The following is a 27,479-nucleotide window of genomic DNA, read 5'->3' on the forward strand; positions in this document are numbered from 1 at the left end:
AAATACGTGAAAGAACGCAATGAAATTGTCCATTTGTCTATTATATGGTAACTAACTTCAGGTTTCAAATGTCAACCTCAATTTTGACATATTTGTAATCCTCGTGAAAAATCCTTTAAAATGAGTACAAACACGACATATTTATCTTCAATATTAATGAAGTTATGGTCAACTTCCGGTTAAGAATGTCAACGTCAATTTTGACATATTTGTAATCCTCGTGAAAAATCCTTTAAAATGAGTCCAAATATGATACGTTTAATTCCAATATTACTCGAGATATAAGCAACTTCCGGTTTGAAATGTCAATGTCTTAATATTTGTCACAAAATCAAAAATATAATAAAAAAAAAAATTAAGGTTGGTATTAATATTTAAAAATTAATTTGTTGCTAACTTCGGGTTTAATGTTTTTTATTCAAACTTTTTTGTTTTTTGAGATAAGTGCGTCATGTTTGGACTCATTTTAAAGGTTTTTTTTTATGAAGATGACAAATATGTCAAAATTGACGTTGACGTTTCAAACCGGAAGTGATTGTATTTCCATTAATATTAAAGTTAAATATGTCGAGTTTGGACTCATTTTAAAGGATTTTTTGTGAAGATGACAAATATGTCAAAATTAAAAGTTGAAAGTTAGAATTTTTATTAATATTTAAAAATTAAATTGCTAACTTCGGGTTTAATGTTTTTTATTCTAACTTTTTTGTTTTTTGAGATAAATGCATCATATTTGGTCTCATTTTAAGGGTTTTTCTTAATAAAAAATACGTGAAAGAACGCAATGAAATTATCCATTTGTCTATTATATGGTAACTAACTTCAGGTTTCAAATGTCAACCTCAATTTTGACATATTTGTAATCCTCGTGAAAAATCCTTTAAAATGAGTACAAACACGACATATTTATCTTCAATATTAATGAAGTTATGGTCAACTTCCGGTTAAGAATGTCAACGTCAATTTTGACATATTTGTAATCCTCGTGAAAAATCCTTTAAAATGAGTCCAAACATGATACGTTTAATTCCAATATTACTCGAGATATAAGCAACTTCCGGTTTGAAATGTCAATGTCATTTTAACATATTCTTAATTTTTATAAAATGTCTTAATATTTGTCACAAAATCAAAAATATAATAAAAAAAAAAATTAAGGTTGGTATTAATATTTAAAAATTAATTTGTTGCTAACTTCGGGTTTAATGTTTTTTATTCTAACTTTTTTATTTTTTGAGATAAATGCGTCATGTTTGGACTTATTTTAAAGGTTTTTTTATGAAGATGACAAATATGTCAAAATTGACGTTGACGTTTCAAACCGGAAGTGATTGTATTTCCATTAATATTAAAGTTAAGTATGTCGAGTTTGGACTCATTTTAAAGGATTTTTTATGAAGATGACAAATATGTCAAAATTAAAAGTTGAAACTTCGAACTTTTTGGTTTTTTGAGATAAATACGTCAAGTTTGGACTCACTTTAAAGATTATTTTATGAAGATTACGAATATAATAATAAAATTAAAGGTGACATTGACAATATTTCGCGATTTCAAAAAATGCTCATATTTCGTTTATTTTTGAAATTAAAGAAAAGCTAGTTATTATCAGCAGTATCTACTTTTCTGTCAGCAGTATCAAGTCCTCTAACAACAATATCTCGTCGTCTAGCAGCAATATTTAAAGTTTGGAAGCAGTATCTAGTTCTTTAACAACAATATTTAGTCTTTTGCAAACAGTATTTAGTTATTATCAGCTGTATCTAGTCCTCTACCACCAATATTTAGTCTTCTGCATACAGTATCTAGTTATTATCAGCAGTATCTAGTTTTCTGCCAGCAGTATCTCGTCGTCTAGCAGCAATATCCAGTATCCAGTTATTATCACCAGTATCTAGTCCTCTAACAACAATATTTAGTTTCTTTGTTTCATTTATACTTCGTTTTCTTTTTGTTGCATCTGTAACATATAGTAGATCTTATAATTGTCTTATATACTCTAAGTTTATTGTTACAATGGACGATTTAGATCTTAGTATGTGGGTTAGTGCAAAATAAGCTGTGTTAACAAGGATGATTCTTATACAAAAAAAAGATGTGGATGGAACATGAAGAAAAAATGAGTAATAAGACCACATGTCACATGGATGACCTCCCAAGAGATTGGTTCATAACTGATTGCATGAGGCTTGACAAACAGGGATTTAATGTGCTAAAAAAAGGTGCCCATACAAATTTCAAGTTTTTGTAACTCCATTTAAAATACAAGGAATGCTTGGCTTTGTATTTTTTAACTTTATATTTTATAACATTTTTAATCAAAACTAAAAAATTCATCCAGTAAGATCTAGAAGATAGTGATCTAGAAATGTGTCACCTGTCAAATTGTTGTGAAGTTGGTAACAGTTGGCAACGTTCATTTATGTCACACTCACGTTTTAATTTTCTTTTAAAAAGATAATATACAGTATTTATTTTTTATTTGTACACAAATATTTATAATAAAACAAAGATTTCTAACTAAAAATGTTAGTAGAAATCAAAAAAAAACCATAAACTTTGTTAATTAATACTTGGGCAATACCAACATAAAATTTTACCGAAATTTGGCATTGACAGGTAATAAGAAAAAGCAAATTTTGCTAATTCCACATAAATATGTTATCAAATCTCATTTACTTCAAAATGAGGTTGATACATAACAATATTACATTTTGATTCGTGTATTGACTTCCTTTTCGAGCCATTTTGAACATGATGATGTCTGGTTTAAAATCAGTCTTTCTTATTTACGCAGGTATACATGCTGCTAAACATAATCGAATGAACCAGGATAAGAAAAACGCCTTGGTGTCACTCTTGTATATACTATAACTGTGTCTTTCTGTGTATTTTATCAACTGAGCCATATTGTGTCATTTAAGATTACCACAAAATCTAAATAATCAACGTAAACTATTATATACCCTCAATAAAACATAAAAATCATTGTTAATGATTAATTTTTAGGTTCGTTATGTCCATTATTACGGTAAACTACTTCAAGATAACCTAACATACGCATCGGAAGTGCTCTACGTCCATCAGATACGTTTAGAACCGGCGCCAATTTTCGTCGGGGGACAAGGAAGCGTATCGTTTAGTATATCGCAACAAGAAACGGCCACGGACGGTTCCGCGAGTGGCGGTGAAGTGATCGAAAAGTACAAAAGCTGTATGTACGAGGTGAAACGGAATCAAAACGCGGGTTTGATTCTCGAAACGGATAGTTGCGTGCCGATTTTCGGAGACGTTAAAGTTAAGTTTTACACGAAAAAACTCTACAAGGAAAAACAGTTTCATTTCTGGGTGAACACGTTCTTCGTATCGCGGTATAACGGACCGAATTCCGCGGGTGATATTGAATTGGTTTTAAGAAAAAACGAATTGGATATTGTTAATAAAAAGGATAAACAGAATAAAGCGTTTACTGAGGATTTTAAGGTATTTATTACTTTTGATTAATTAATTAATTAATTAATTGACAAATTTAATTTCTAGGTAACCGTTGTGTTTAGGCGAGTGCCAAAAGATCCGACGCGTTGGGGCGCATCGCCCCCTAAATCAACTTGCCTCCACCAAGGTGGTCATCATCAAAGTACGACGACGACCACCATGTTACACGACCAAACGACGATGACGACGACCACCGGAAATAACGGACGAAATCAAACGTCGTTGCTACAACAGGACACGACACCAAGCGTGAGTTCGTCGGGTTCCGGAGACGACGATTCGCCGGAATGCGACGACGATGTCAGTCCGGAAAGTGACGAGGATGAGGACGACGACGACGACGACGAGGACGGCTGGGATAGTGGTGAGTGTCGAGGAATTATGATGATGATTGACGACCGAGGCAGAGGCGAATCTTCGCCTAACGTCGTTTTTGAAATTGTCGCCGATGATAAAAGTACGGCGGAATTGTTGATAGGTGAAAATATGAACAAAAAAGGATAAAAAGTGATTTTCAATTTATTTATTTTTGTAACAGTTAAAATTTGGCCTTGTAAAGATACGTTAAATTATTTTTTTTTTGTACAGAACATGGTCAATAGATGGAGGAATATTAAGCATTTCAATTTCTTAGACTTTTCATACTCTAAGAAATAATTAAAAAGGTATTGATCTAAATTTATCTAATTTTATAAAATAACTTTTTTTAAACGTCAAAGTGACGTTTATAAAACGTCATTGAAATTTAACCTCAAAATAAAATAAAAATAAGTGGATGTAGATGTAATTTAGGTTTTTGATACTTAAAGAGTAATTTTTCCTTTTATTTATTGCTAACTAATAGCTATTAAGGTTAATTTGATATAAAAAGAAGACATTTTTCTTTAATTCATTATTTTAATTCATTTTTCTTTATTCAATTTATCAGACGTTGATAGAACCACTGTATAGGCGACACTTTTTAAGTAAAATTGTTATTATATTATGGTTTAGGGCCATTAATCATTTATAATAAGTAATTAAACGTCTATCTAGTTACTTCTTGAACGTATCCTTTAATTTTTGCGAAAACTTTCTTAGGTTGGTATCACCTAGGGTCCTTTTTTCTGAATTCTAGTAACATTTTCAATATTTAATTGAAAGAAATCTTAATTTCATTTCTATTATTTATGTATAAATATTAAATTATAAATTGAATTTTATCGTTTTGAATTACAAAAGTGTGACAAATTGATTTCAATCCAAATTATGTTGCCAACTGTCACCAACTTTACAACAATTTGACAGGTATTGAAAAGAATTTATATTATGCAATTCGTTTTAAGTTCTTTTTTACAACCAACCGTATTATTCTTAATGTGTATTTAGTTGTTTTCATTTCCTGAATGGAAAATTCTTTATTTATTCTTTATATCACATTTAGTGAACAGAAGGAATTTCTTAGCACATTCCAAGAGTTTATGTTCAGTCAAAAAATCATAATGGCATCAATTACGATGTCTTTATCTTCATATAATACTCTCTAAATAGGATATCTCATTACTTTTAACAGTTTTCAAAATTTTAAAAGATTCAAATCAGAATGGACATCTAATAAGGTGGCTCTAAACTGTATAAACCAAAATTCTTTTATATCAACCTAGTTTTATATAAATTTACTTCTTATTAACAAAAATTATTATAAAAATTAATTTTTATCCAAACATGATCAATTTAGGTTATGTTTTATTGTCGATATTATCGATTTTTATAAAACTAAATTGTTTAATAACAAAAATTTAATTATAAACAGCTTAATTTAGCTCCAAATATGCTTTAATTATAAAAAAAATTAATTAAATCATTAATTAGAAGAAAATATTTTACAGGAATCTACACTACAATACCGACATAACCTATAAATTAAATGTAGTGTTTTCGTGCTTGGATAAAGATGTATTTTTATAAAAGTTTTTGTGAAAAGTCTTTTAACGAGGTGAGTTTTTGAATTAGTATAACTTTGTACCTTGATTAATGCGTTTAAATCATTATGGCATCAATTACGATGTCTTTATCTTCATATAATACTCTCTAAATAGGATTATCTCATTACTTTTAACAGTTTTCAAGCTTTTAAAAGATTTAAATCAAAATGGACATATAATAAGGTGGCTCTAAACTGAATAAATCAAAATTCTTTTATATCGACCTAATTTTGTATAAATTTACTTGTTATTAACAAAAATTGTTATAAAAATTAATTTTTATCCAAACACAATCAATTTAGGTTATGTTTTATTGTCGGTATTATCGATTTTTATAAAACTAAATTGTTTAATAATAAAAATTTAATTATAAACAGCTTAATTTAGCTCCAAATATGCTTTAATTATAAAAAAAATTAATTAAATCATTAATTAGAAGAAAATATTTTACAGGAATCTACACTACAATACCGACATAACCTATAAATTAAATGTAGTGTTTTCGCGCTTGGATAAAGATGTATTTTTATAAAAGTTTTTGTGAAAAGTCTTTTAACGAGGTGAGTTTTTGAATTAGTATAACTTTGTACCTTAATTAATGCGTTTAAATCATTATGGCATCAATTACGATGTCTTTATCTTCATATAATACTCTCTCAATAGGATTATCTCATTACTTTTAACAGTTTTCAAGATTTTAAAAGATTCAAATCAGAATGGACATCTAATAAGGTGGCTCTAAACTGTATAAACCAAAATTCTTTTATAAATTTACTTGTTATTAACAAAAATGGTTATAAAAATTAATTTTTATCCAAACACAATCAATTTAGGTTATGTTTTATTGTCGGTATTATCGATTTTTATAAAACTAAATTGTTTAATAACAAAAATTTAATTATAATCAGCTTAATTTAGCTTAAAATATGCTTTAATTATAAAAAAATTAATTAAATCATTAATTAGATGAAAATATTTTACAGGAATCTACACTACAATACCGACATAACCTATAAATTAAATGTAGTGTTTTCGTGCTTGGATAAAGATGTATTTTTATAAAAGTTTTTGTGAAAAGTCTTTTAACGAGGTGAGTTTTTGAATTAGTATAACTTAGTACCTTGATTAATGCGTTTAAATCATTATGGCATCAATTACGATGTCTTTATCTTCATATAATACTCTCTAAATAGGATATCTCATTACTTTTAACAGTTTTCAAGATTTTAAAAGATTCAAATCAGAATGGACATCTAATAAGGTGGCTCTAAACTGTATAAACCAAAATTCTTTTATATCAACCTAATTTTATATAAATTTACTTGTTATTAACAAAAATTGTTATAAAAATTAATTTTTATCCAAACACAATCAATTTAGGTTATGTTTTATTGTCGGTATTATCGATTTTTATAAAACTAAATTGTTTAATAACAAAAATTTAATTATAATCAGCTTAATTTAGCTTCAAATATGCTTTAATTATAAAAAAAATTAATTAAATCATTAATTAGAAGAAAATATTTTACAGGAATCTACACTACAATACCGACATAACCTATAAATTAAATGTAGTGTTTTCGTGCTTGGATAAAGATGTATTTTTATAAAAGTTTTTGTGAAAAGTCTTTTAACGAGGTGAGTTTTTGAATTAGTATAACTTTGTACCTTGATTAATGCGTTTAAATCATTATGGCATCAATTACGATGTCTTTATCTTCATATAATACACTCTAAATAGGTATATCTCGTTACTTTTAACAGTTTTTAAGATTTTAAAAGATTCAAATCAGAATGGACATCTAATAAGGTGGCTCTAAACTGTATAAACCAAAATTCTTTTATATCAACCTAATTTTGTATAAATTTACTTGTTATTAACAAAAATTGTTATAAAAATTAATTTTTATCCAAACACAATCAATTTAGGTTATGTTTTATTGTCGGTATTATCGATATTTATAAAACTAAATTGTTTAATAATAAAAATTTAATTATAAACAGCTTAATTTAGCTCCAAATATGCTTTAATTATAAAAAAAATTAATTAAATCATTAATTAGAAGAAAATATTTTACAGGAATCTACACTACAATACCGACATAACCTATAAATTAAATGTAGTGTTTTCGCGCTTGGATAAAGATGTATTTTTATAAAAGTTTTTGTGAAAAATCTTTTAATGAGGTGAGTTTTTGAATTAGTATAACTTTGTACCTTGATTAATGCGTTTAAATCATTATGGCATCAATTACGATGTCTTTATCTTCATATAATACACTCTAAATAGGTATATCTCATTCCTTTAACAGTTTTCAAGATTTTAAAAGATTTAAATCAAAATGGACATATAATAAGGTGGCTCTAAACTGTTTAAATCGAAATTCTTTTATATCGACCTAATTTTGTATAAATTTACTTGTTATTAACAAAAATTGTTATAAAAATTAATTTTTATCGAAAAACAATCAATTTAGGTTAAATTGTTTAATAACAAAAATTAAATTATAAAAAGCTTAATTTAGCTTCAAATATGTTTTAATTAAAAAAAAATAATTAGAATTAATTTATTAAATCATTAATTAGAAGAAAATATTTTACAGGAATCTGCACTACAATACCGACATAACCTATAAATTTAATGTAGTGTTTTTGTGGTTGGATAAAGATGCAATTTTATTTAAAGTTTTTGTGAAAAGTCTTTTAACGAGGTGAGTTTTTGAATTAGTCTTTAGTTAGTACTTTATTTAATGCGTTTAAATGTTAAAAACTTAAATACACCCACTTCCACTTATTATTTATTATCATCCTGTCAAAAAAGAAATTATTTTGAGGTTATATTACTTCTAAGAATTGAAGCACCAATATATTCCCATCTATTTTGATAAGTAATCACCATGATTAAAAAAGGCAGAAATAATCACAAAATTGAAAAAATTCTTTGTATATATTTCATGATCATTATTGCTTTAATATGTGCGCTTTTGTGAGGTGTTGCTTGAAATGGATAAAAGCATGGTTATTAAAGAAAACGATCTAATTCTCGGTTGGAATAAAATTAATGTTGATCGTTTAATTTAATTGTTTTCGTTGTTTGTTTTCTCTCTCTTTTCTTTCTCTCTGTTCTATTTTGTGTTCCCCCGCAGCATTGGAAATAGAGTCAACTTCAATGGATGATCGACAACCGAGAGAGTTCGGTTACCGATTGCTTTCTGAATCGGATCTGAGTTTCCCGTTGGGATCCACGTCGTCAGGTGGTGGTGGTGGTGGAGACCATCTAATGGCGGCTTAAACATTTAGATATCAACAAAATTTTTCGAATAAGAGTACAAAATAATCCTTAAATAAATAAAAACGTACATTTAAAGCACACACACAAATATAACACTATATATAAACACGATAATGATATCTATTTATATTAGTATTTCAATTAAAAAAAATAAAATTGTTTAAAAATTAGTTTTGACGAGTTTTATTTTGTGCTTTTTGTTTCGAAAAAAATTAAGCCATCTTATTTTTCTTCTTTTTTTTTATTCTTTTGTTGTGTTCATAAACATAACCTAGTTTTTTATGTTTATTTTCCAGGCGAATCGACGTACTTGTGATAATTAAGTGGAGAAAATGATTGGAATGAAATGAAATGATAATAATAATTTTGTAGTTGTGGGTTATTTGTGTTGTTTAAGCGCTTTTTTCTCTAAGAGCATGCTTTTTTTGTATCATACCATCATCGCCATCATATCAAAACCAATTAAAACCGATTAAGATAAAGGTGTACAATAATAATAATAACGATGATATGTTGAGGATGACATTTTTATTACTTTTTTGTATACCACCGAAATGAAAAAGGTTAAAAATAAGGAAAGAAGTAGAAAGTACAAATTTTTCTTTGTGTAGGGATCTCATTAATTGATCGTAATTGTTAATTTTAATTAATTAATTTAATCTTTCAGTATACGCGCTTACACAGTTTCTTAGAAGTTATTAAATTTTAAATTTATTATTTACTTCTTTGCACTAGAACTAACATTAAACCTAGAACTAGAATCATTCGGGTTTAGTTCTATGTTTAGTGTTAATTTTGGTTTTAGTTTAATAAAAATATACAACAATCTAGCGCTGAATAACAAATAAAACTAGAACTAACACTAGACCTGGAATTTTTGATAAATTCACCACGTGGCACTATATTCTGGTAAAAAATAAAGTCCCTAGATTTACGCAGTTTGCCGCCATTTTGGCTCGAAAGTCAAGCGGGAAATTTAAAACTATGTCGTTCTATTGATAAAATTACGCCAAAACTCCTTTCTTTTTTCTCGTGGTACTCTTAAGAGTCGAAAGCCCTTCTTACTGCTATTTTTGCAACTCCAAAGGCAACAAGACGGCAATATTTTTGTAAATAAGTGGTGAGATGCAGTGTCAAGTTGTCAAACCGCCATTTTGGCTCGAAAACAGGCGTCATGAACCGCGGTACTTTGTAAATCTAGGGACTTTAGTAAAAAAAATTAATATTTTTGAGGTTATCTCAATCATTATTTATGATATCAAATTTTTTTGTTAACAATATTTGTTTAGAATTAAATTACACACAACTTTTATTAACAACATTTTTTGAAATAACATAGTTAATTTTAATTTCCCTCTGAACAGTACGGTGATATATCAAAGCAATTAAGGACATTTCTAACCAAAATATTATTTTTATCGAAAAGTGTTTCAAGTAATATTTGTTTAAAAAAACATTTGAGATCGATTATTTTAATAAAAAAATTTGATATCTCCACCAGGTGGCGCTATATACTGATATAAAAATGAATATTTTTGAGGTTATCTCAATAATTATTAATGATATCAAATTTTTTTGTTAACAATATTTGTTTAGAATTAAATTACACACAACTTTTATTAACAATTTTTTTTTAAATAATATACTAAATCTAATTTCCCTCTGAATAGTATGGTATATCAAAGTAATTTTTAACCAAATTATAATCTTTATCGAAAAATGTTTCAAATAATATATGTTTAAAATAAAATTTGTGATCGATTATTATAATAAAAAATGTTGATATCTCCACCAGGTGGCGCTATATACTGATATAAAAATGAATATTTTTGAGATTATCTCAATAATTATTAATGATATCAAATTTTTTTGTTAACAATATTTGTTTAGAATCAAATTACACACAACTTTTATTAACAACATTTTTTAAAATAACATAGTTAATTTTAATTTCCCTCTGAACAGTACGGTGATATATCAAAGCAATTAAGGACATTTCTAACCAAAATATTATTTTTATCGAAAAATGTTTCAAATAATATTTGTTTAAAATAACATTTGAGATAGATTATTTTAATAAAACAATTTGATATCTTCACCAGGTGGCGCTATATACTGATATAAAAATGAATATTTTTGAGGTTATCTCAATAATTATTAATGATATCAAATTTTTTTGTTAACAATATTTGTTTAGAATTAAATTACACACAACTTTTATTAACAATTTTTTTTTAAATAATATACTAAATTTAATTTCCCTCTGAATAGTATGGTATATCAAAGTAATTATTAACCAAATTATAATCTTTATCGAAAAATGTTTCAAATAATATTTGTTTAAAATAAAATTTGAGATCGATTATTATAATAAAAAATGTTGATATTTCCACCAGGTGGCGCTATATACTGATATAAAAATGAATATTTTTGAGGTTATCTCAATAATTATTAATATCAAATTTTTTTGTTAACGATATTTGTTTAGAATTAAATTACACACAACTTTTATTAACAACATTTTTTAAAATAACATAGTTAATTTTAATTTCCCTCTGAACAGTACGGTGATATATCAAAGCAATTAAGGACATTTCTAACCAAAATATTATTTTTATCGAAAAATGTTTCAAATAATATTTGTTTAAAATAACATTTGAGATAGATTATTTTAATAAAAAAATTTGATATCTTCACCAGGTGGCGCTATATACTGATATAAAAATGAATATTTTTGAGGTTATCTCCATAATTATTAATGCTATCAAATTTTTTTGTTAACAATATTTGTTTAGAATTAAATTACACACAACTTTTATTAACAATTTTTTTTTAAATAATATACTAAATTTAATTTCCCTCTGAATAGTATGGTATATCAAAGTAATTTTTAACCAAATTATAATCTTTATCGAAAAATGTTTCCAATAATATTTGTTTAAAATAAAATTTTAGATCGATTATTATAATAAAAAATGTTGATATCTCCACCAGGTGGCGCTATATACTGATATAAAAATGAATATTTTTGAGGTTATGTCAATAATTATTGACGATATCAAATTTTTTTGTCTACAATATTTGTTTAGAATTAAATTACACACAACTTTTATTAACAAATTTTTTTTAAATAACATACTAAATTTAATTTCCCTCTGAATAGTATGGTATATCAAAGTAATTTTTAACCAAATTATAATCTTTATCGAAAAATGTTTCAAATAATATTTGTTTAAAATAAAATTTGAGATCGATTATTATAATAGATAATGTTGATATCTCCACCAGGCGGCGCTATATACTGATATAAAAATGAATATTTTTGAGGTTATCTCAATAATTATTAATGATATCAAATTTTTTTGTTAACAATATTTGTTTAGAATTAAATTACACACAACTTTTATTAACAATTTTTTTTTAAATAATATACTAAATTTAATTTCCCTCTGAATAGTATGGTATATCAAAGTAATTATTAACCAAATTATAATCTTTATCGAAAAATGTTTCAAATAATATTTGTTTAAAATAAAATTTGAGATCGATTATTATAATAAAAAATGTTGATATTTCCACCAGGTGGCGCTATATACTGATATAAAAATGAATATTTTTGAGGTTATCTCAATCATTATTAATGATATCAAATTTTTTTGTTAACAATATTTGTTTAGAATTAAATTACACACAACTTTTATTAACAATTTTTTTTTAAATAATATACTAAATTTAATTTCCCTCTGAATAGTATGGTATATCAAAGTAATTATTAACCAAATTATAATCTTTATCGAAAAATGTTTCAAATAATATTTGTTTAAAATAAAATTTGAGATCGATTATTATAATAAAAAATGTTGATATTTCCACCAGGTGGCGCTATATACTGATATAAAAATGAATATTTTTGAGGTTATCTCAATAATTATTAATGATATCAAATTTTTTTGTGACAATATTTGTTTAGAATTAAATTACACACAACTTTTATTAACAATTTTTTTTTAAATAATATTCTAAATTTAATTTCCCTCTGAATAGTATGGTATATCAAAGTAATTTTTAACCAAATTATAATATTTATCGAAAAATGTTTCAAATAATATTTGTTTAAAATAAAATTTTAGATCCATTATTATAATAAAAAATGTTGATATCTCCACCAGGCGGCGCTATATACTGATATAAAAATGAATATTTTTGAGGTTATCTCAATAATTATTAATGATATCAAATTTTTTTGTTAACAATATTTGTTTAGAATCAAATTACACACAACTTTTATTAACAACATTTTTTAAAATAACATACTTAATTTTAATTTCCCTCTGAATAGTATGATATATCAAAGCAATTAAGGACATTTCTAACCAAAATATTATTTTTATCGAAAAGGGTTTCAAATAATATTTGTTTAAAATAAAATTTGATATCGATTATTTTAATAAAAAAATTTGATATTTCCACCAGGTGGCGCTGTATACTGGTACAAAAATGAATATTTTTGAGGTTATGTCAATAATTATTAATGATATCAAATTTTTTTGTTAACAATATTTGTTTAGAATTAAATTACACACAACTTTTATTAACAATTTTTTTTTAAATAATATACTAAATTTAATTTCCCTCTGAATAGTATGGTATATCAAAGTAATTTTTAACCAAATTATAATCTTTATCGAAAAATGTTTCCAATAATATTTGTTTAAAATAAAATTTTAGATCCATTATTATAATAAAAAATGTTGATATCTCCACCAGGCGGCGCTATATACTGATATAAAAATGAATATTTTTGAGGTTATCTCAATAATTATTAATGATATCAAATTTTTTTGTTAACAATATTTGTTTAGAATTAAATTACACACAACTTTTGTTAACAATTTTTTTTTAAATAATATACTAAATTTAATTTCCCTCTGAATAGTATGGTATATCAAAGTAATTTTTAACCAAATTATAATCTTTATCGAAAAATGTTTCAAATAATATTTGTTTAAAATAAAATTTGAGATCGATTATTTTAATAAAAAAATTTGATATCTCCACCAGGTGGCGCTGTCTACTGATATAAAAATGAATATTTTTGAGGTTATCTCAATCATTATTTATGATATCAAATTTTTTTGTTAACAATATTTGTTTAGAATTAAATTACACACAACTTTTATTAACAATTTTTTTTTTAAATAATATACTAAATTTAATTTCCCTCTGAATAGTATGGTATATCAAAGTAATTTTTAACCAAATTATAATCTTTATCGAAAAATGTTTCAAATAATATTTGTTTAAAATGAAATTTGAAATCGATTATTTTAATACAAAAATTTCATATCTCCACCAGGTGGCGCTATATACTGGTATAAAAATGAATATTTTGAGGTTATCTCAATGATTATTTATGATACAAAATTTTTATATTTACAATATTTGTTTAGAATTAAATTACACACAACTTTTATTAACAAAATTTTTTAAAATAACATGATTTTATTTTCCCTCTGAATAGTATGATGATATATCAAAGCAATTAAGGTCATTTCTAAACAAATTATAATTTTTATTAAAAGCTTTTTAGTACCAGGTCTTGTGTTTGTTCTAGTTTTAGTTAAATAAATATATACAACACTAAACCTAGAAAACATTACATTTAAAAAATATTAATATTGATAAAAAAAATTGTCATTTGAAACAGACTAGTCAACAAAAGATGGCGCCATTGAGAAATTAAAAATTTGAATTGCGCGCGTGTATTGAAAGGTTAAAATGTAAATTAATCAATAAATTAGATAAAACGTCTTGCCGATGTTGTTTTTTGCTATAAATGCCATTTTTTTTTCTTAAGTATAACTTAATTAATTAATTGACAAAGTAATTAATTTGGAAATTGAAACAAAAAAAAAGTAAATGTGATAATAACCTAAATATTTTTTATTATAATATAAAAAAATTGTTTTAAATTTTAAAAAGTAGGTTATTTTTTTTTGTACATTGTAAATATGTAAGTGTGCTTTTTCTTAATTTAATAATTAATTTTTTTAGCCCAATTTTCTGTTTACAATGCCAAATTTTCAAAGATTTGAATTATAATTCCCAGTGAATTATATCACACGGATTAAATTGGATTAGATTGTTTTTCTGTCCTTTCTTTGAACTTTAATTTTCATTTTTTTAAATTAATTTAAGTAATGAGCGATACTTAACTAACGAAAAAACAATTAATAAATTAAATAAACGTGACATAAGAATAAGATGTAAATATTTTTTCACACAATGCCTTTTTGAAGAAAAAAAATTAATTAAAACCATTTTAATTTATTTATTTTTATGTCATTTTAATTTTTTTTTTTAAGTTTTTTCACGATATAAATTATATACCTATACTAAGTGAATTCAGATGTGATAGCTCCCGTAGTTTATAAACTAGAAATATAACTGGAAATAATAAATTTAAAAAGAAAGAGAAATTAAACAAAAAAAATTAATACATATTAATATAAATATAGTAATTAGAGAGGATGGAAAATTTCTAATTAAAAAAAAAGTGTGTGCATATTGACGAATATTTTTATAATAATATGTACGAAAAACGTCTATATTAGAAAACGCCCTTAAAAAAGTTACAATCGAAAAACGAGTTTAATTTTTTATTTCTAATTTGCGAAACGACGATCGAATTAAAAATTTTAACCACATCAAATAATTAAAATTAGAAAGTGTTTTTTTAACTATTTAAATTATTGTATTTTCTCCACTTGTTGTATATATATTTTTTTTCTATTATTATTTGTTTTTAAACACACATGTTAGATCTGAATGCGCACTTTTCAATCAATAAAAAGAGGAAAAACAAATAAATTGTATTAAAATATTTAATTTTTTTTTAATTTTGGAGTAATTTATCCTCACAAAAATCCGATTTCCATCTCCTTATAAATCGAAAAGTGGTTTTAACGCAAATTATTGTTATCATTGTTTATTATTATTAATAACTTCACTTCCAGTCATTTTCACAACTTTTCATATCCTATTTTTTTTGCATTCTCCTTTTATTTTTATTGATTAAAACTAAGTTATTATTTCCTTTTTTTGTACAGATCTAATCCCGTTGCAACATTCCCAGAGATCCAAAACCTTAGTTCACTTCCTATAAGTTAATAAAAACCAGTCGGATTCATCAATATAGAAGGATTTTGAAAAATGAATAAGAAAAACAGAAAAGTGTAAATCTAAATTATTAAGTATTGAAGGTAAGTGATAATAATAATTTTTATTTGTTTGTCAATACAATACAAAAACGAATTCAAATTCGACCCCCACCATTGGGATCACAAAAACCATAAGAGATACAGAAATGGTTAAATGGGGGCAAAGTTGCGTATCTCATCATTTTTCAATAAAGTTTTTGGATCTAGCCGTTTTAGTTTTTAAAATATGGCCGAAAAACAAAAAAAATGACTAAAAGTGTCGTTTTTCTCGGAATTCCGATTTATTAACATAACAAAAAAGTGTGTGCATTTTAAAGTTTAGATAAATTATAGTTTTTTTCGTTACAACACTTTTTGCCCTATCTTTAAGAATTTAAAAAATGTTTGTAAACAAATGGCAATTTGAAAATGGTAAAATTCGCTATAAAATTAATTTCTTGAAGGGTCCTTGTGGAAATATCACCAATTATTAATTAAAGTATCCTCTTTTTAATGCAAAAAGCCGTTTTAAAAAATCACTTTCAGTTTTTGAGGAATAAGTTTTTGAAGTTTTTTCAAATTTTAAAAATTCCTATAAAATCCAGTTCTTGGATTATGAGTATGAAAATTTCCCAAAATGTTAATAAAAGTGCCCTCTTTCCAATGAACCAACCCGTTTTGAAAAGTAATTTTTAGTTTTTGAGAAACTAAAGTGGAAACTATTAGTGTTCTATCACTAATATTTATGGTTTCTGTCGCATTTTCTCTATGTCCTTTTCTTTTTAACATTTCTATTTCTTCATTTTTTATGGTCATGGATCCTTTGTTCTGTATACTTCCAATGCCTTCCTTATGTCTATATTTTGTGTCTTTAATAATGTCGTTTTAGTTTCATTATTGTTTATTGTCTATTATTGTCGTGTTTTGCCTTCCAGTTGTCAGAATAGAGCAAAGAAATTGTATTACTAGAAGCACATATAAACACCAAGAGTTGAAGCCAGCGTTCGATGTGTTTTGTTTACGTTTTCACCATTAAGGTCTTATATATAATCTAGAGTGCGTATGTGGTGGTGGTGGGGGTAATCAGAAAGTCAGACGTCAGAAAGTCAGAAGTTACAGAAGACATTATAGACGTTGCGAACTTAGAGAACATGCATTTAACTACCTAACTACTATTTTCTAAAAACTGATATTACTTGCCAATTTTGTTTAAATATGGTAGAAGGAACTAGTGATATTTCAATGCTATATAGGTATAAAAGACATATGGGGTTTTGACTAAAGCTTCTGAGTTTGTAGGCAAACTTTACTTAATTAGTGAAAAAATTATTAGAGACTATTAACGATAAAATGTATTATTCAGTAACAAGAACATTATTAAAGTTAACTAATTCCATTTTATTAAATTTACCTCAAAATATTTGGTATATGATCTTTTTGGAGATCATGCGTATGATGATGTTATTGATGGACATGAAATACAATGTATAAAGTTAATAATAACAAAATTTATTAACGTAAAGTTATTTAATAAAACCAAGTTAATAAATCAAGAATCAAGGCTTTGACATATGTTAAACAAACAAATAGTATTTTCAAATCAATGAGAGTTATTTTAAAATTTATATTTATAAGTTAAGTTTTAAGTTTTTTGTTATGTAATAAAAATTTTGAAACAAAATATCAATGTTATTTGCAAATACAATATTTTTACTGCATTATTTACCATGAAAGTACTGTAAAATTCTAATTATATCATCTTTAATTTACTTGTAAGAAATAAACCGTTCACAATTTATACGGTTACAATAATTAATTACAAAAGAACTCAAAGTTTACATTCCTTAATAAACATTTCAATCAATATAGCGTATAAATTGCACATCAAATTTTGAAAAACCTGCTCAATAAAAAAAAATAATGATAATATACATTTCTTCATGAACGCCACTGTGTAAGTCTGATTTTGCCGAAACTATACACGCCACTGTCAGTGGGACCAAAACCAAAACAAACGCTCGAACGTTGGCTTCAATCTCGTATACGGGCGGGGATAGGCAATGCTGCTTCTAATTATACAATTTCTTTGGAATAGAGAAATACTTTGAAATAGTATCCTTGATTATTGCCCATGTCATAAATTATAAAATTGTATGTAGCAATTTTGCTTTTGTAATAAAATGTACTAATTTTTGACTGAGGGGTCACCAATACCTTTTGAAGATCCTCAATAAAATTATACTGTTTTTAAACCAGGAGGAGTATTTTAAATTTGTCACCAGATTGACCTTGCACGTGATTGGTTGAATGCGAGGAAGGTTCACACACAGGCAATTTTAAATTGATAATTCGACAGTTTCGTGTCATTATTGTATATTTTGTGTTCTTAAACCCTTTTTTATTATATTTTGAAATAAATACACTCATAACTTCAATGTTAATTTGTATGTATAGTGTTGACGATAACAAACGAAAATAAATACAATAATAAGTAAATAAATAAATAATAATTATTAATTTAAATTTACCGCCAAAATATCTAGTGATATTTTCTGGTGATTTTTCCTAGTGTAAATCTGACTTTCGCGTTTACTCCTCCTGGTTTAAAAACAGAGTATAGTTCTAGTGCAAGTGTTAGTTCTAGTTTTAATTGTTATTCAGCGCTAAGTTGTATATTTTTAGGTTTCGGGTTTAGCCCTGTGTCTTCAGACGCTGAATGTTAGGTAAGGTTAGTTTTGGGTTCATTTTAAAGTTATTATTCTGGCCAATGCAGCGGTCTGACCAGATTGTTAACTTCCGTTCTTGCCCTGCTTGAAGTACACTGAAATAATGCACAACATGCTGAATAAGTAATTTCAGCGGAACCGCATTTAGCTACAGATTCATGCCATAAATACATAGTTACTTGTGAATTACCCATGTTATGCACAGCATAATTATAATTTGAATATTGTCTTTGGTAGAAAACATCCGAGTGTGTTAAATTAGGTGTGAACAACACCTGCTGTAAATCAACACACAAAACTACAAAATCTTGATTTTGTTTTGCAGTCTCTGCATCCCTATGCAAGGTTTCATAAGCTTTTTCGGCCTTTCTGTGATGAAGTGCAGCTTCTGCAGCAATTTTATTTCGAGTTTCATCATCTTCGGTAGCAATAAGTTTAATGTAATATTTGTCACACAACTTACAGGTGTCTGATCTTGGGGTACCGAATCTTGACTTAAATATGTGTCTGTATGTATTATACTTAATAGGTGAGTCTGGGTATTTCTCTATGTACAGTTGAAACATTTTTTGTATAGATAGAGATGGATCAAGACATTTTTTCTTATTAGAAGACCTCGAATAATGACTCTCTTGAGCAGGAAAGCTGGTAATGTGAGACTTAATGGTATCAATATGAAAATCAGGTATTTTATGAGGACGGTTGGGTTGGAATTTTATTTTATTTACTAATAGCTGTAACCGCCGACGTGTGACACTTAACACGTTACATAAAGATTTCTGACATACATTGAGCCGTCCATTTTTAGTTATTAGTGAATATTTTACTGTACAATGTCTGGTAGAAACTTCTTCAGCAATACGTCTTCTTTTAGGCTCCATCACATCTATACAGCCTTGCAAAAATAAATTTTGTTCATTGTAAGTTTTCTTATAAAAGTCTGTGTATAAATCTAGTTTTTCTTCCTCAGTAATATTTTTACAACACATATATTTACATTTACACTGTAAATCCTGTAACAGAATGGTAAAACGAAAATATTATGGTGCATATTAAAATCACGCAACTTTAATCAAACAAAAGTTTAGAAAATTAAAATGAATAACATTAAACGCACAAAGCACGTTGTTCCAACCAACATGACTTGGTCCCGGTTTACCGCTCACGGTTTTCCCCTTCGACTTATGTAGGGTTTTCCTGCATCTTTTAACATCTTCTTTTTGAAATCCTTCCTGTTTGTAATGTCTATTTTTCTTCTTTTACGTTTATTAATATCGTTTAACTCAGTTGAACTTACGCGAATTGTTGACTAAAACGACGCCTTGTCGGTATTAGCAACGTTGTTCTGCTGTTTACGTTCAGCGCTCTAGGTTACTAACATAAGTTTGGCAAAGACAAAAACATTATTTCTGCTTGAACCCTAAGATATGGATAAGTATTAGTATAATCAAAGATGTTCCATAAGAAAATCATATTTCACAATTTTGTCGTTTGCAACGTTATTCGTGCGAAGCATTCAATTATACCATGAAGTTTTCTTTGGCAATTAGTAATGGCAATTATAGCGTGAAGTTTTCTTTTGTAATGTCAATTATAGCGTGAAGGAATGTGAGGTAAGGTTAGTTTTGTTTACAAACATTAATTATACCATGAAGTATTCTTTGGAAATTAGTAATGGCAATTATAGCGTGAAGGAATGTTAGGTAAGGTTAGTTTTGTTTACAAACATTAATTATACCATGAAGTTTTCTTTGGCAATTAGTAATGGCAATTATAGCGTGAAGTTTTCTTTTGTAATGTCAATTATAGCGTGAAGGAATGTTCGGTAAGGTTAGTTTTGTTTACAAACATTAATTATACCATGAAGTTTTCTTTGGCAATTAGTAATGGCAATTATAGCGTGAAGTTTTCTTTTGTAATGTCAATTATAGCGTGAATGAATGTTAGGTAAGGTTAGTTTTGTTTACAAACATTAATTATGTTTGCAAATTCCTTTGGTTTTCATCAAGTTTCTCTTGGTACTCACTTCTGCAGTTTTCTTCGCATGACACTCCCATTTTTCTAGAAGCTAATACATTGCCTTTTCTATTTTCATGTTCAATTCCTGAATTTAGTTCTATCTTAGCTGCTTTGTCTTTCCAATCATTTTTTTATCGACAAAATTAGCAGAATTTACTGAATATAAGGAACAAATTCTCCAGATTAGTTAATATTTATCAACTTGGATATTGTTATGGTTTTAACCTCGTGAAAAATTAAATTAATTAGGGAAATTGTAATCCTAACCTCAAAAATTTTATTATGAGTTTTATAGTAACTTAGAAAACTTTTTGAAGGTAAGAGTTTTCTTTTTAATTTGAATCAACAAAAGAAAACAATAAATTATAAAAAAAATAACTTAACTTACCCAATTTGTTGGCTAAACTTCGGAAGGTCAAACTCGGGATAATATTTTCTTCGTGATAGGAACAGTTGGATTCAGGATTTCGATGGTTGTGAACAGGAACGGATATTTTTTTTCACACTCGTTAAACGTAGATTAATTTTTTTGGAGACCAAAAAAAAATGCGTGCGTTTCTTCGTACATCAGAAACCACCATGTTTGTTGATAAATTCCGTTTTTCGAATGTTAAATTTTCAAATAACGTCGCCTGATTGGTTGAATTCATTGGTTTGAAATTTGTACTTTAGTTTTTTCAAAGTTACCAACTTTGACATTTGAAATATCTCTAATTCAATTTGTCAAATTATTATTTAAAAATTTTAAAATTATTTATAATTATGCATGATATTTCATAATTTTGATGCTCTTTTAAATCAATTTTCAAATATCTATTCATTTTCTTCTGATTTAACGATAAATTTTCCAATATGTTCAAATTAATTTTGTAAATTTTCGTCTAAATTTCATTATTCCATACAAATATTGATTATTTTCTTTGTTAACTAAGTTAAGGTTATCGTTTTCGATAGGTTTGAACCGGGTAGATAAAGATTTAAATAAATAATTTAAAAAAATTTAAATTGAGGTTATGTTATATCGAGAATTTTTTAAATTACTTCGTATCGACTTTACAAGTGATATTTTAGGATCAGAACATTAAAGAACAATAAAATGTATCGAAATTCACTAGTGAATAGCATCTAACAGTAACAATAGTAGATTTATTTTATAATTGTTCATAAATTCTTCTACGATCAATACGAAAAGTAATCAAATTAAGGTAATCGGTTATTAGTACAATAACTACTCAATACTACTCACATTATTAATTAAAAACTCATATAAATATTAAACAAGTTTAGAATTGGCACGAATATAATAATAAATATTCTATTATTATAGTGAAGTGGGGAAAAAAATTAAATTATGCATAATTTTACATCTCAATGTATTTTCAAATTCTCCAAAAAACATTCTTAACTTTTATGTAACATTTAAATTGGGTACATATTATTTAAATTAAAATTATTACAAGATTAATTAATCAATAAAACTTTTTGACATAAAAAAAAACTGAATACATCTCATTATTTTACATTTAATTTTACGTAGCGACTTCCTCCACCATTTCAACATTCTCCATAGTCTCATCTAAAACGACCAAAACGTCATTAGTAGCTTCTTCATCTTTCAAAATCATGTTACTAGCGTTTAAACCTTCAGAAACCATCTCGTATTCACTCTCAGTTTCCATTAAACCTTTGTCCATCTCAAAAACTTCGACAGTTTCCCCCGCATGATGTTCCTTAATATGATCCCTTAACGCAAAAGATCTCGCGTACGAAGCCCCGCATAAACAACAACTATATTTTAAGTTATTTTCTCGTTTATGCGTTTCCATATGGGCCCTAACCGCGTATAATGAAGCGAATGGCCGATTACATTCGGTACAAGTGAATGGTTTAATGTGACTATTTTTATGCCCGGCTAATTGTACTCCCGTTTTAAAGGCTTTTGGGCAATACGGACATTTATAATTCCTCGCGGTTGAATGAGTTAATAAGTGGTGATTATAAACGCTGTGGGCTTTAAAGCGTTTTCCGCAATGATTGCATTGATATGGTCGCGCCCCTGAGTGAGTTCTCATATGCAAAGTTAAACAATAACTAACGCGGAAAGCTTTTCCACAAATTTCACAAACGTGTGGTTTTTCCCCGGTGTGGATTCGTTCGTGTTTAACTTTTTCGTGAGGTCTCATAAACCGGCGGCCGCAATATTGACATTCGTACGGTCTACTTTGACACAAATGTTTAACGTGATTTTGTAAATTTTCGTAATTTAAAAACGCTTTTTTACAATAAGAACATGTAAATTTTTTTCCATTCGAGTGCACCCTCATGTGCATCTCGAGGTTAGTTTTAGTATAAAACTTGCGATTACAAATTTCGCAATCGTAATTTTGTTCCTCAGTGTGACTTTTCATGTGGACCTCTTCGTATTCTTTGTCGTAGGTTTTATTGCAAATGTGACAGACGAACATGACTCGAACGCCGATTTTATCGCCGGTGTCTTCGCCTAAAATTCCGTAATGCGCGGGGGGTTCGATTTCTTTCGCTTTAACGGGTTCGTGCATTCTACTGTGTAAGCGGAGAGATTTGAACGAAGGGAATTCCGTGGAGCAAAACTCGCAAACGAAAGTGTCGGTTTGATCTGATTTTTCGTTGTTGTGACTTTTCATGTGAACGCTTAACGAGCGAACGGTTTGAAATGTAGCGTTACATTTATTGCATTTATGTTCGTTTGAGTTATTTTTTGGATTACATTTGTGTCTGTAATATTGTTCTAATTTGCAAAAATTTAAGCTGCAATTCGAGCATTGATGGATATCTAACGTGTTTTTTTCGATTTCTGGGGCATCGTCGTTGAGTTTGCTGACTTTGTTGTTCTCAACGACGTATTTATGGGTTAAGGGAGGGTCTTTGATTTTTTTATTTTGGTCGTCGTTCCAAAATTTCTCAATTTGAACCACTTTTCGGGTATAAACGCGACCGTCTTTATCTAAAATCTCTTCTTGTTGTAATGTATTTAATAAGTCGGCGTTTGAGTCTTCGTCGAGGATTTCTTCGGAATCTTCGTGGTCTTTATTCATGACGACGAATGATTTTTCAACATCTTCTTGTTGCTCATCGGTCTAGAAATAAAATCATCATGTGATAATAACCACCTTAAAAATAACGAGAAAGTGGAGAACAATCACTTTGAAGTTTCGATGTGACGTCACGTTTTGTGACGATATATACAAAAATACTACTTTTAATATTGCATTGTAACAAATAGTATATAAAACAGCATAAATATTATAAAGTTTAAACGTCACAGTGACACAAATTCAATGTCACCAACTGTAACCAACTTCACAACAATTTGTCAAAATGAAATGTCAAATTTATGAAACATCATGTTTTTTTACGATGTTGAGAAAAACGGGATTTTCGTTTTCATCTCTCTAAAAATATGAGACTTCTCAGAATAGACAAATTAAAACTCATTTTGTAACTCATCTTATCCATTTTACAAACAAGTTTCTTAATATTTATTTTTGTTTCGTTAAAAAAGATCACATCAAAGTCGAAATCAGATTATTAGTTACTAATTTACAAAATTAAAGTTTAAAAAGTTGTAAAATGACTTAAAAATCAACGATTTTTTTTTAATTAACCCAAAAAACACGTTAAAAATAAAAAGAAACCACGGAAAAGTGACTAACATTAGATTAATTTCAGTTATAAAACTTCTATTATATGATAACTAACTTCAGGTTTAAAATGTCAACCTCAATTTTGACATATTTGTAATCTTCATTAAAAATCCTTTAAAATGAGTACAAAAACGACATATTTATCTTCAATATTAACGAAGTTATGGTCAAGTTCCGGTTAAGAATGTCAACGTCAATTTTGACATATTTGTAATCGCCGTGAAAAATCCTTTAAAATGAGTCCAAACATGATACGTTTAATTCCAATATTAATCGAGATATAAGCAACTTCCGGTTTGAAATGTCAACGTCATTTTGACATATTCTTAATTTTTATAAAATGTGTTTAAATTTGTTACAAAAACAAAAATATAATAAAAAAAAATAAAAAATTAAGGTTGGTATTAATATTTAAAAATTAAATTGCTAACTTCGGGTTTAATGTTTTTTATTCTAACTTTTTTGTTTTTTGAGATAAATGCATCATATTTGATCTCATTTTAAAGGTTTTTTTAATAAAAATACGTGAAAGAACGCAATGAAGTAGTCCATTTGTCTATTATATGATAACTAACTTCAGGTTTAAAATGTCAACCTCAATTTTGACATATTTGTAATCTTCATTAAAAATCCTTTAAAATGAGTACAAACACGACATATTTATCTTCAATATTAATGAAGTTATGGTCAAGTTCCGGTTAAGAATGTCAACGTCAATTTTGACATATTTGTAATCGCCGTGAAAGATCCTTTAAAATGAGCCCAAACATGATACGTTTAATTCCAATATTAATCGAGATATAAGCAACTTCCGGTTTGAAATGTCAACGTCATTTTGACATATTCTTAATTTTTATAAAATGTGTTAAAATTTGTCACAAAAACAAAAATATAATAAAAAAAATAAATAATTAAGGTTGGTATTAATATTTAAAAATTAAATTGCTAACTTCAGGTTTCAAATGTTAACCTCAATTTTAACATATTTGTAATCTTCATTAAAAATCCTTTAAAATGAGTACAAACACGACATATTTATCTTCAATATTAATGAAGTTATGGTCAAGTTCCGGTTAAGAATGTCAACGTCAATTTTGACATATTTGTAATCGTCGTGAAAGATCCTTTAAAATGAGCCCAAACATGATACGTTTAATGCCAATATTAATCGAGATATAAGCAACTTCCGGTTTGAAATGTCAATGTCATTTTGATATATTCTTAATTTTTATAAAATGTGTTAAAATTTGCCACAAAAACAAAAATATAATAAAAAATTAAGGTTGGTATTAAAATTTAAAAATCTTCATTGTTGCTAACTTCGGATTTAACGTTTTTTATTCTAACTTTTTTATTTTTTAAAATAAATGCATCATGTTTGGTCTCATTTTAAAGGTTTTTTAATGAAGATGACAAATATGTCAAAATTGACGTTGACGTTTCAAACCGGAAGTGATTGTATTTCCATGTTTTTCATATTAAAGTTAAGTATGTCGAGTTTGGACTCATTTTAAAGGATTTTTTATGAAGATTACGAATATAATAATAAAATTAAAGTTGACATTGACAACTGAAAGTTTTTTTCACGACTAAAGCCGTTTTTTTCTATAATACCTGTTAAATTATTGGAAAGTTGGCAAAATTAACAGGGAATTTTGTTCTATTTTATTAGTTTGTGCACGTTTTTACAATAAATACTGAATTAATGAATTGTCGCCATCGTTTCTAGGAACTTTCGTCGCGTTGCAATGTGATATTGGTTGCATACTTTCGAAGATGACGTCAGATCGGATAATTAATTAATTTTTGTACTCCGAAGGTTAAAAGTATTGAGTTTATTAAAAATGTATACTTAATGTATGGGATTTCACAAAAGTAACATTTATTCACCTCACCAATTAAAGGTTAAAGCATCAGGTATAGATTTTAGGTTATCTTTAGTTTATGGTAGATGGTAAACAACGACATTTTAGGCGTTATTTGTTGAAAACCTAAGAAATAACCATATTTCACCCGAAAACATGCGTTTTAACCAAATGTACTGCAAAAATAAATGGTGACGTCACAAAAAGTGAGGTTATGTCGAAAATTCAAAGTGATTTTTACACTTTTCGGTACTTTTTTTTTATTTATAACGGCTTATTTCAGTAATTTCTCGTCGATTAAAAAAAAATTAGACCTTTATTCTGTTATACTGCGATAAAAAGCAATCTAACCTCACTTAAAAAAAAAAATTATATTATACCTCAACAAAAACTTCTTGTCCCTCATGATATTTCTCTAAATGCTCCCCAACTGAAGTAAAACTAATTGCACAAGTTGAGCAATAAAAACATTCCTCCTCCTCGTCGTCATTTCTTTCATTTTGCTCCACACATTCTTCTTCAACTTCCATTCCGCTAATTTCAACTTCTTGTTTTTCAACATCCTTGTCATTTCTTAAAAGGGCCTTAGCTAAGATGCTATTATTAATTTGCCCATCTAAATCTTTGTCTACTTCCGTTTTTATTTGTTTATTCATAACCTCACAGGATTCTTGGTTGTTTTCTTCCACTTCATTATCTTTCCCACACCTCCTTCCAATGTGTTCGGCTAACTCTAAGATTGAATCGAAACGTTGGGAGCACTCAATGCAGTGCAAATTATCGTTTATGCTCAGTAGATGATATTTGAGACTGTTGTGCGATTCGAAGGTTTCATTACAACATAACGGACAACGAATCGTTAATTTGTCGACCATTTCGTGGTCTTATACGTGCCGTTAGACACGTCCTATCAAAAAAAAGGAGAATTAGTCTTTTAGATGAGGTCGAAAAGAAACTTTTTTTTGAATTTTCGTTGCTAATTTCTTAAGTGTTAATAATTAAATAACTTCATACCGAACGGGCCCGGTTTTTTGGAGAGAAACTTTGCGCTGAAGTTGGATGATCGAGCCGTGAACTTATGGCGTCAGCTTCACGTCTTACAATGCTGCCAATTGTAACGACGCGTAAACAAAAAAATTTTTTTTCTTTTGAAATAATCAATAAAAAACGCGAATTTAATTTGAATTTTTTTTATTAATCGTTAATTTTAAACAATTAAAGTATTTTTTAATAAAA

The 27,479-nt window shown here is 27.1% G+C and overlaps 2 protein-coding genes and 1 long non-coding RNA gene across 11 annotated transcripts in view; 1 reads left to right on the forward strand and 2 right to left on the reverse strand.

The window, feature by feature from the left end:
• The window catches only part of LOC111413564 (phosphatase and tensin-like protein), a 35,224-nt gene extending 19,585 nt beyond the window's left edge, over positions 1-15,639 (forward strand). For 3 of the 8 annotated variants that reach the window (XM_023044584.2, XM_023044587.2, XM_023044583.2), the window contains exons 4-6: positions 3,010-3,483; positions 3,541-3,859; positions 8,606-15,639. In XM_023044584.2, the coding sequence (XP_022900352.2) occupies positions 3,010-3,483; positions 3,541-3,859; positions 8,606-8,751 (939 nt within the window). In that variant the 3' untranslated portion in view covers positions 8,752-15,639. Of the gene's footprint in view, positions 1-3,009; positions 3,484-3,540; positions 7,098-7,539 lie in introns of all 8 variants that reach the window. The other 5 variants (XR_011640329.1, XR_011640328.1, XR_011640327.1 and 2 more) reach the window with 5 other exon arrangements.
• LOC139429755 (uncharacterized) lies at positions 15,396-21,310 on the reverse strand. Its single transcript, XR_011640330.1, has 2 exons — positions 21,084-21,310; positions 15,396-15,910 (listed from the first exon to the last, which is right to left on the reverse strand). It is a non-coding gene; the product is annotated as an uncharacterized lncRNA (long non-coding RNA).
• Positions 21,311-22,051: 741 nt separating this feature from the next.
• LOC111413540 (zinc finger protein 260-like) lies at positions 22,052-27,360 on the reverse strand. 2 transcript variants are annotated; one of them, XM_023044549.2, is made up of 3 exons: positions 27,258-27,360; positions 26,624-27,150; positions 22,052-23,811 (listed from the first exon to the last, which is right to left on the reverse strand). In XM_023044549.2, the coding sequence occupies exons 2-3, from the start codon at positions 27,116-27,118 to the stop codon at positions 22,225-22,227; spliced, it is 2,082 nt and encodes a 693-aa protein (XP_022900317.2). In that variant the 5' UTR covers positions 27,119-27,150; positions 27,258-27,360; the 3' UTR covers positions 22,052-22,224. The 2 variants fall into 2 exon arrangements, with proteins under 2 accessions (XP_022900317.2, XP_022900318.2); XM_023044550.2 differs by lacking the exon at positions 27,258-27,360 and having other exon boundaries at positions 26,624-27,247.
• Positions 27,361-27,479: the final 119 nt, after the last annotated feature.

The sequence above is a fragment of the Onthophagus taurus genome, chromosome 5 (genome assembly GCF_036711975.1).
Source record: "Onthophagus taurus isolate NC chromosome 5, IU_Otau_3.0, whole genome shotgun sequence".
NCBI lineage: Eukaryota > Metazoa > Arthropoda > Insecta > Coleoptera > Scarabaeidae > Onthophagus > Onthophagus taurus.

Bases quoted from the DNA above. Each gene is read 5' to 3' on its own strand.
- LOC111413540 (XM_023044549.2), bottom strand. From the start codon at position 27,118: ATGGTCGACAAATTAACGATTCGTTGTCCGTTATGTTGTAATGAAACC. The intron at 23,812-26,623 runs GTATAATATAAT...TTTTATTTCTAG, and splicing joins GACAAGAAGTTTTTGTTGAG to ACCGATGAGCAACAAGAAGA.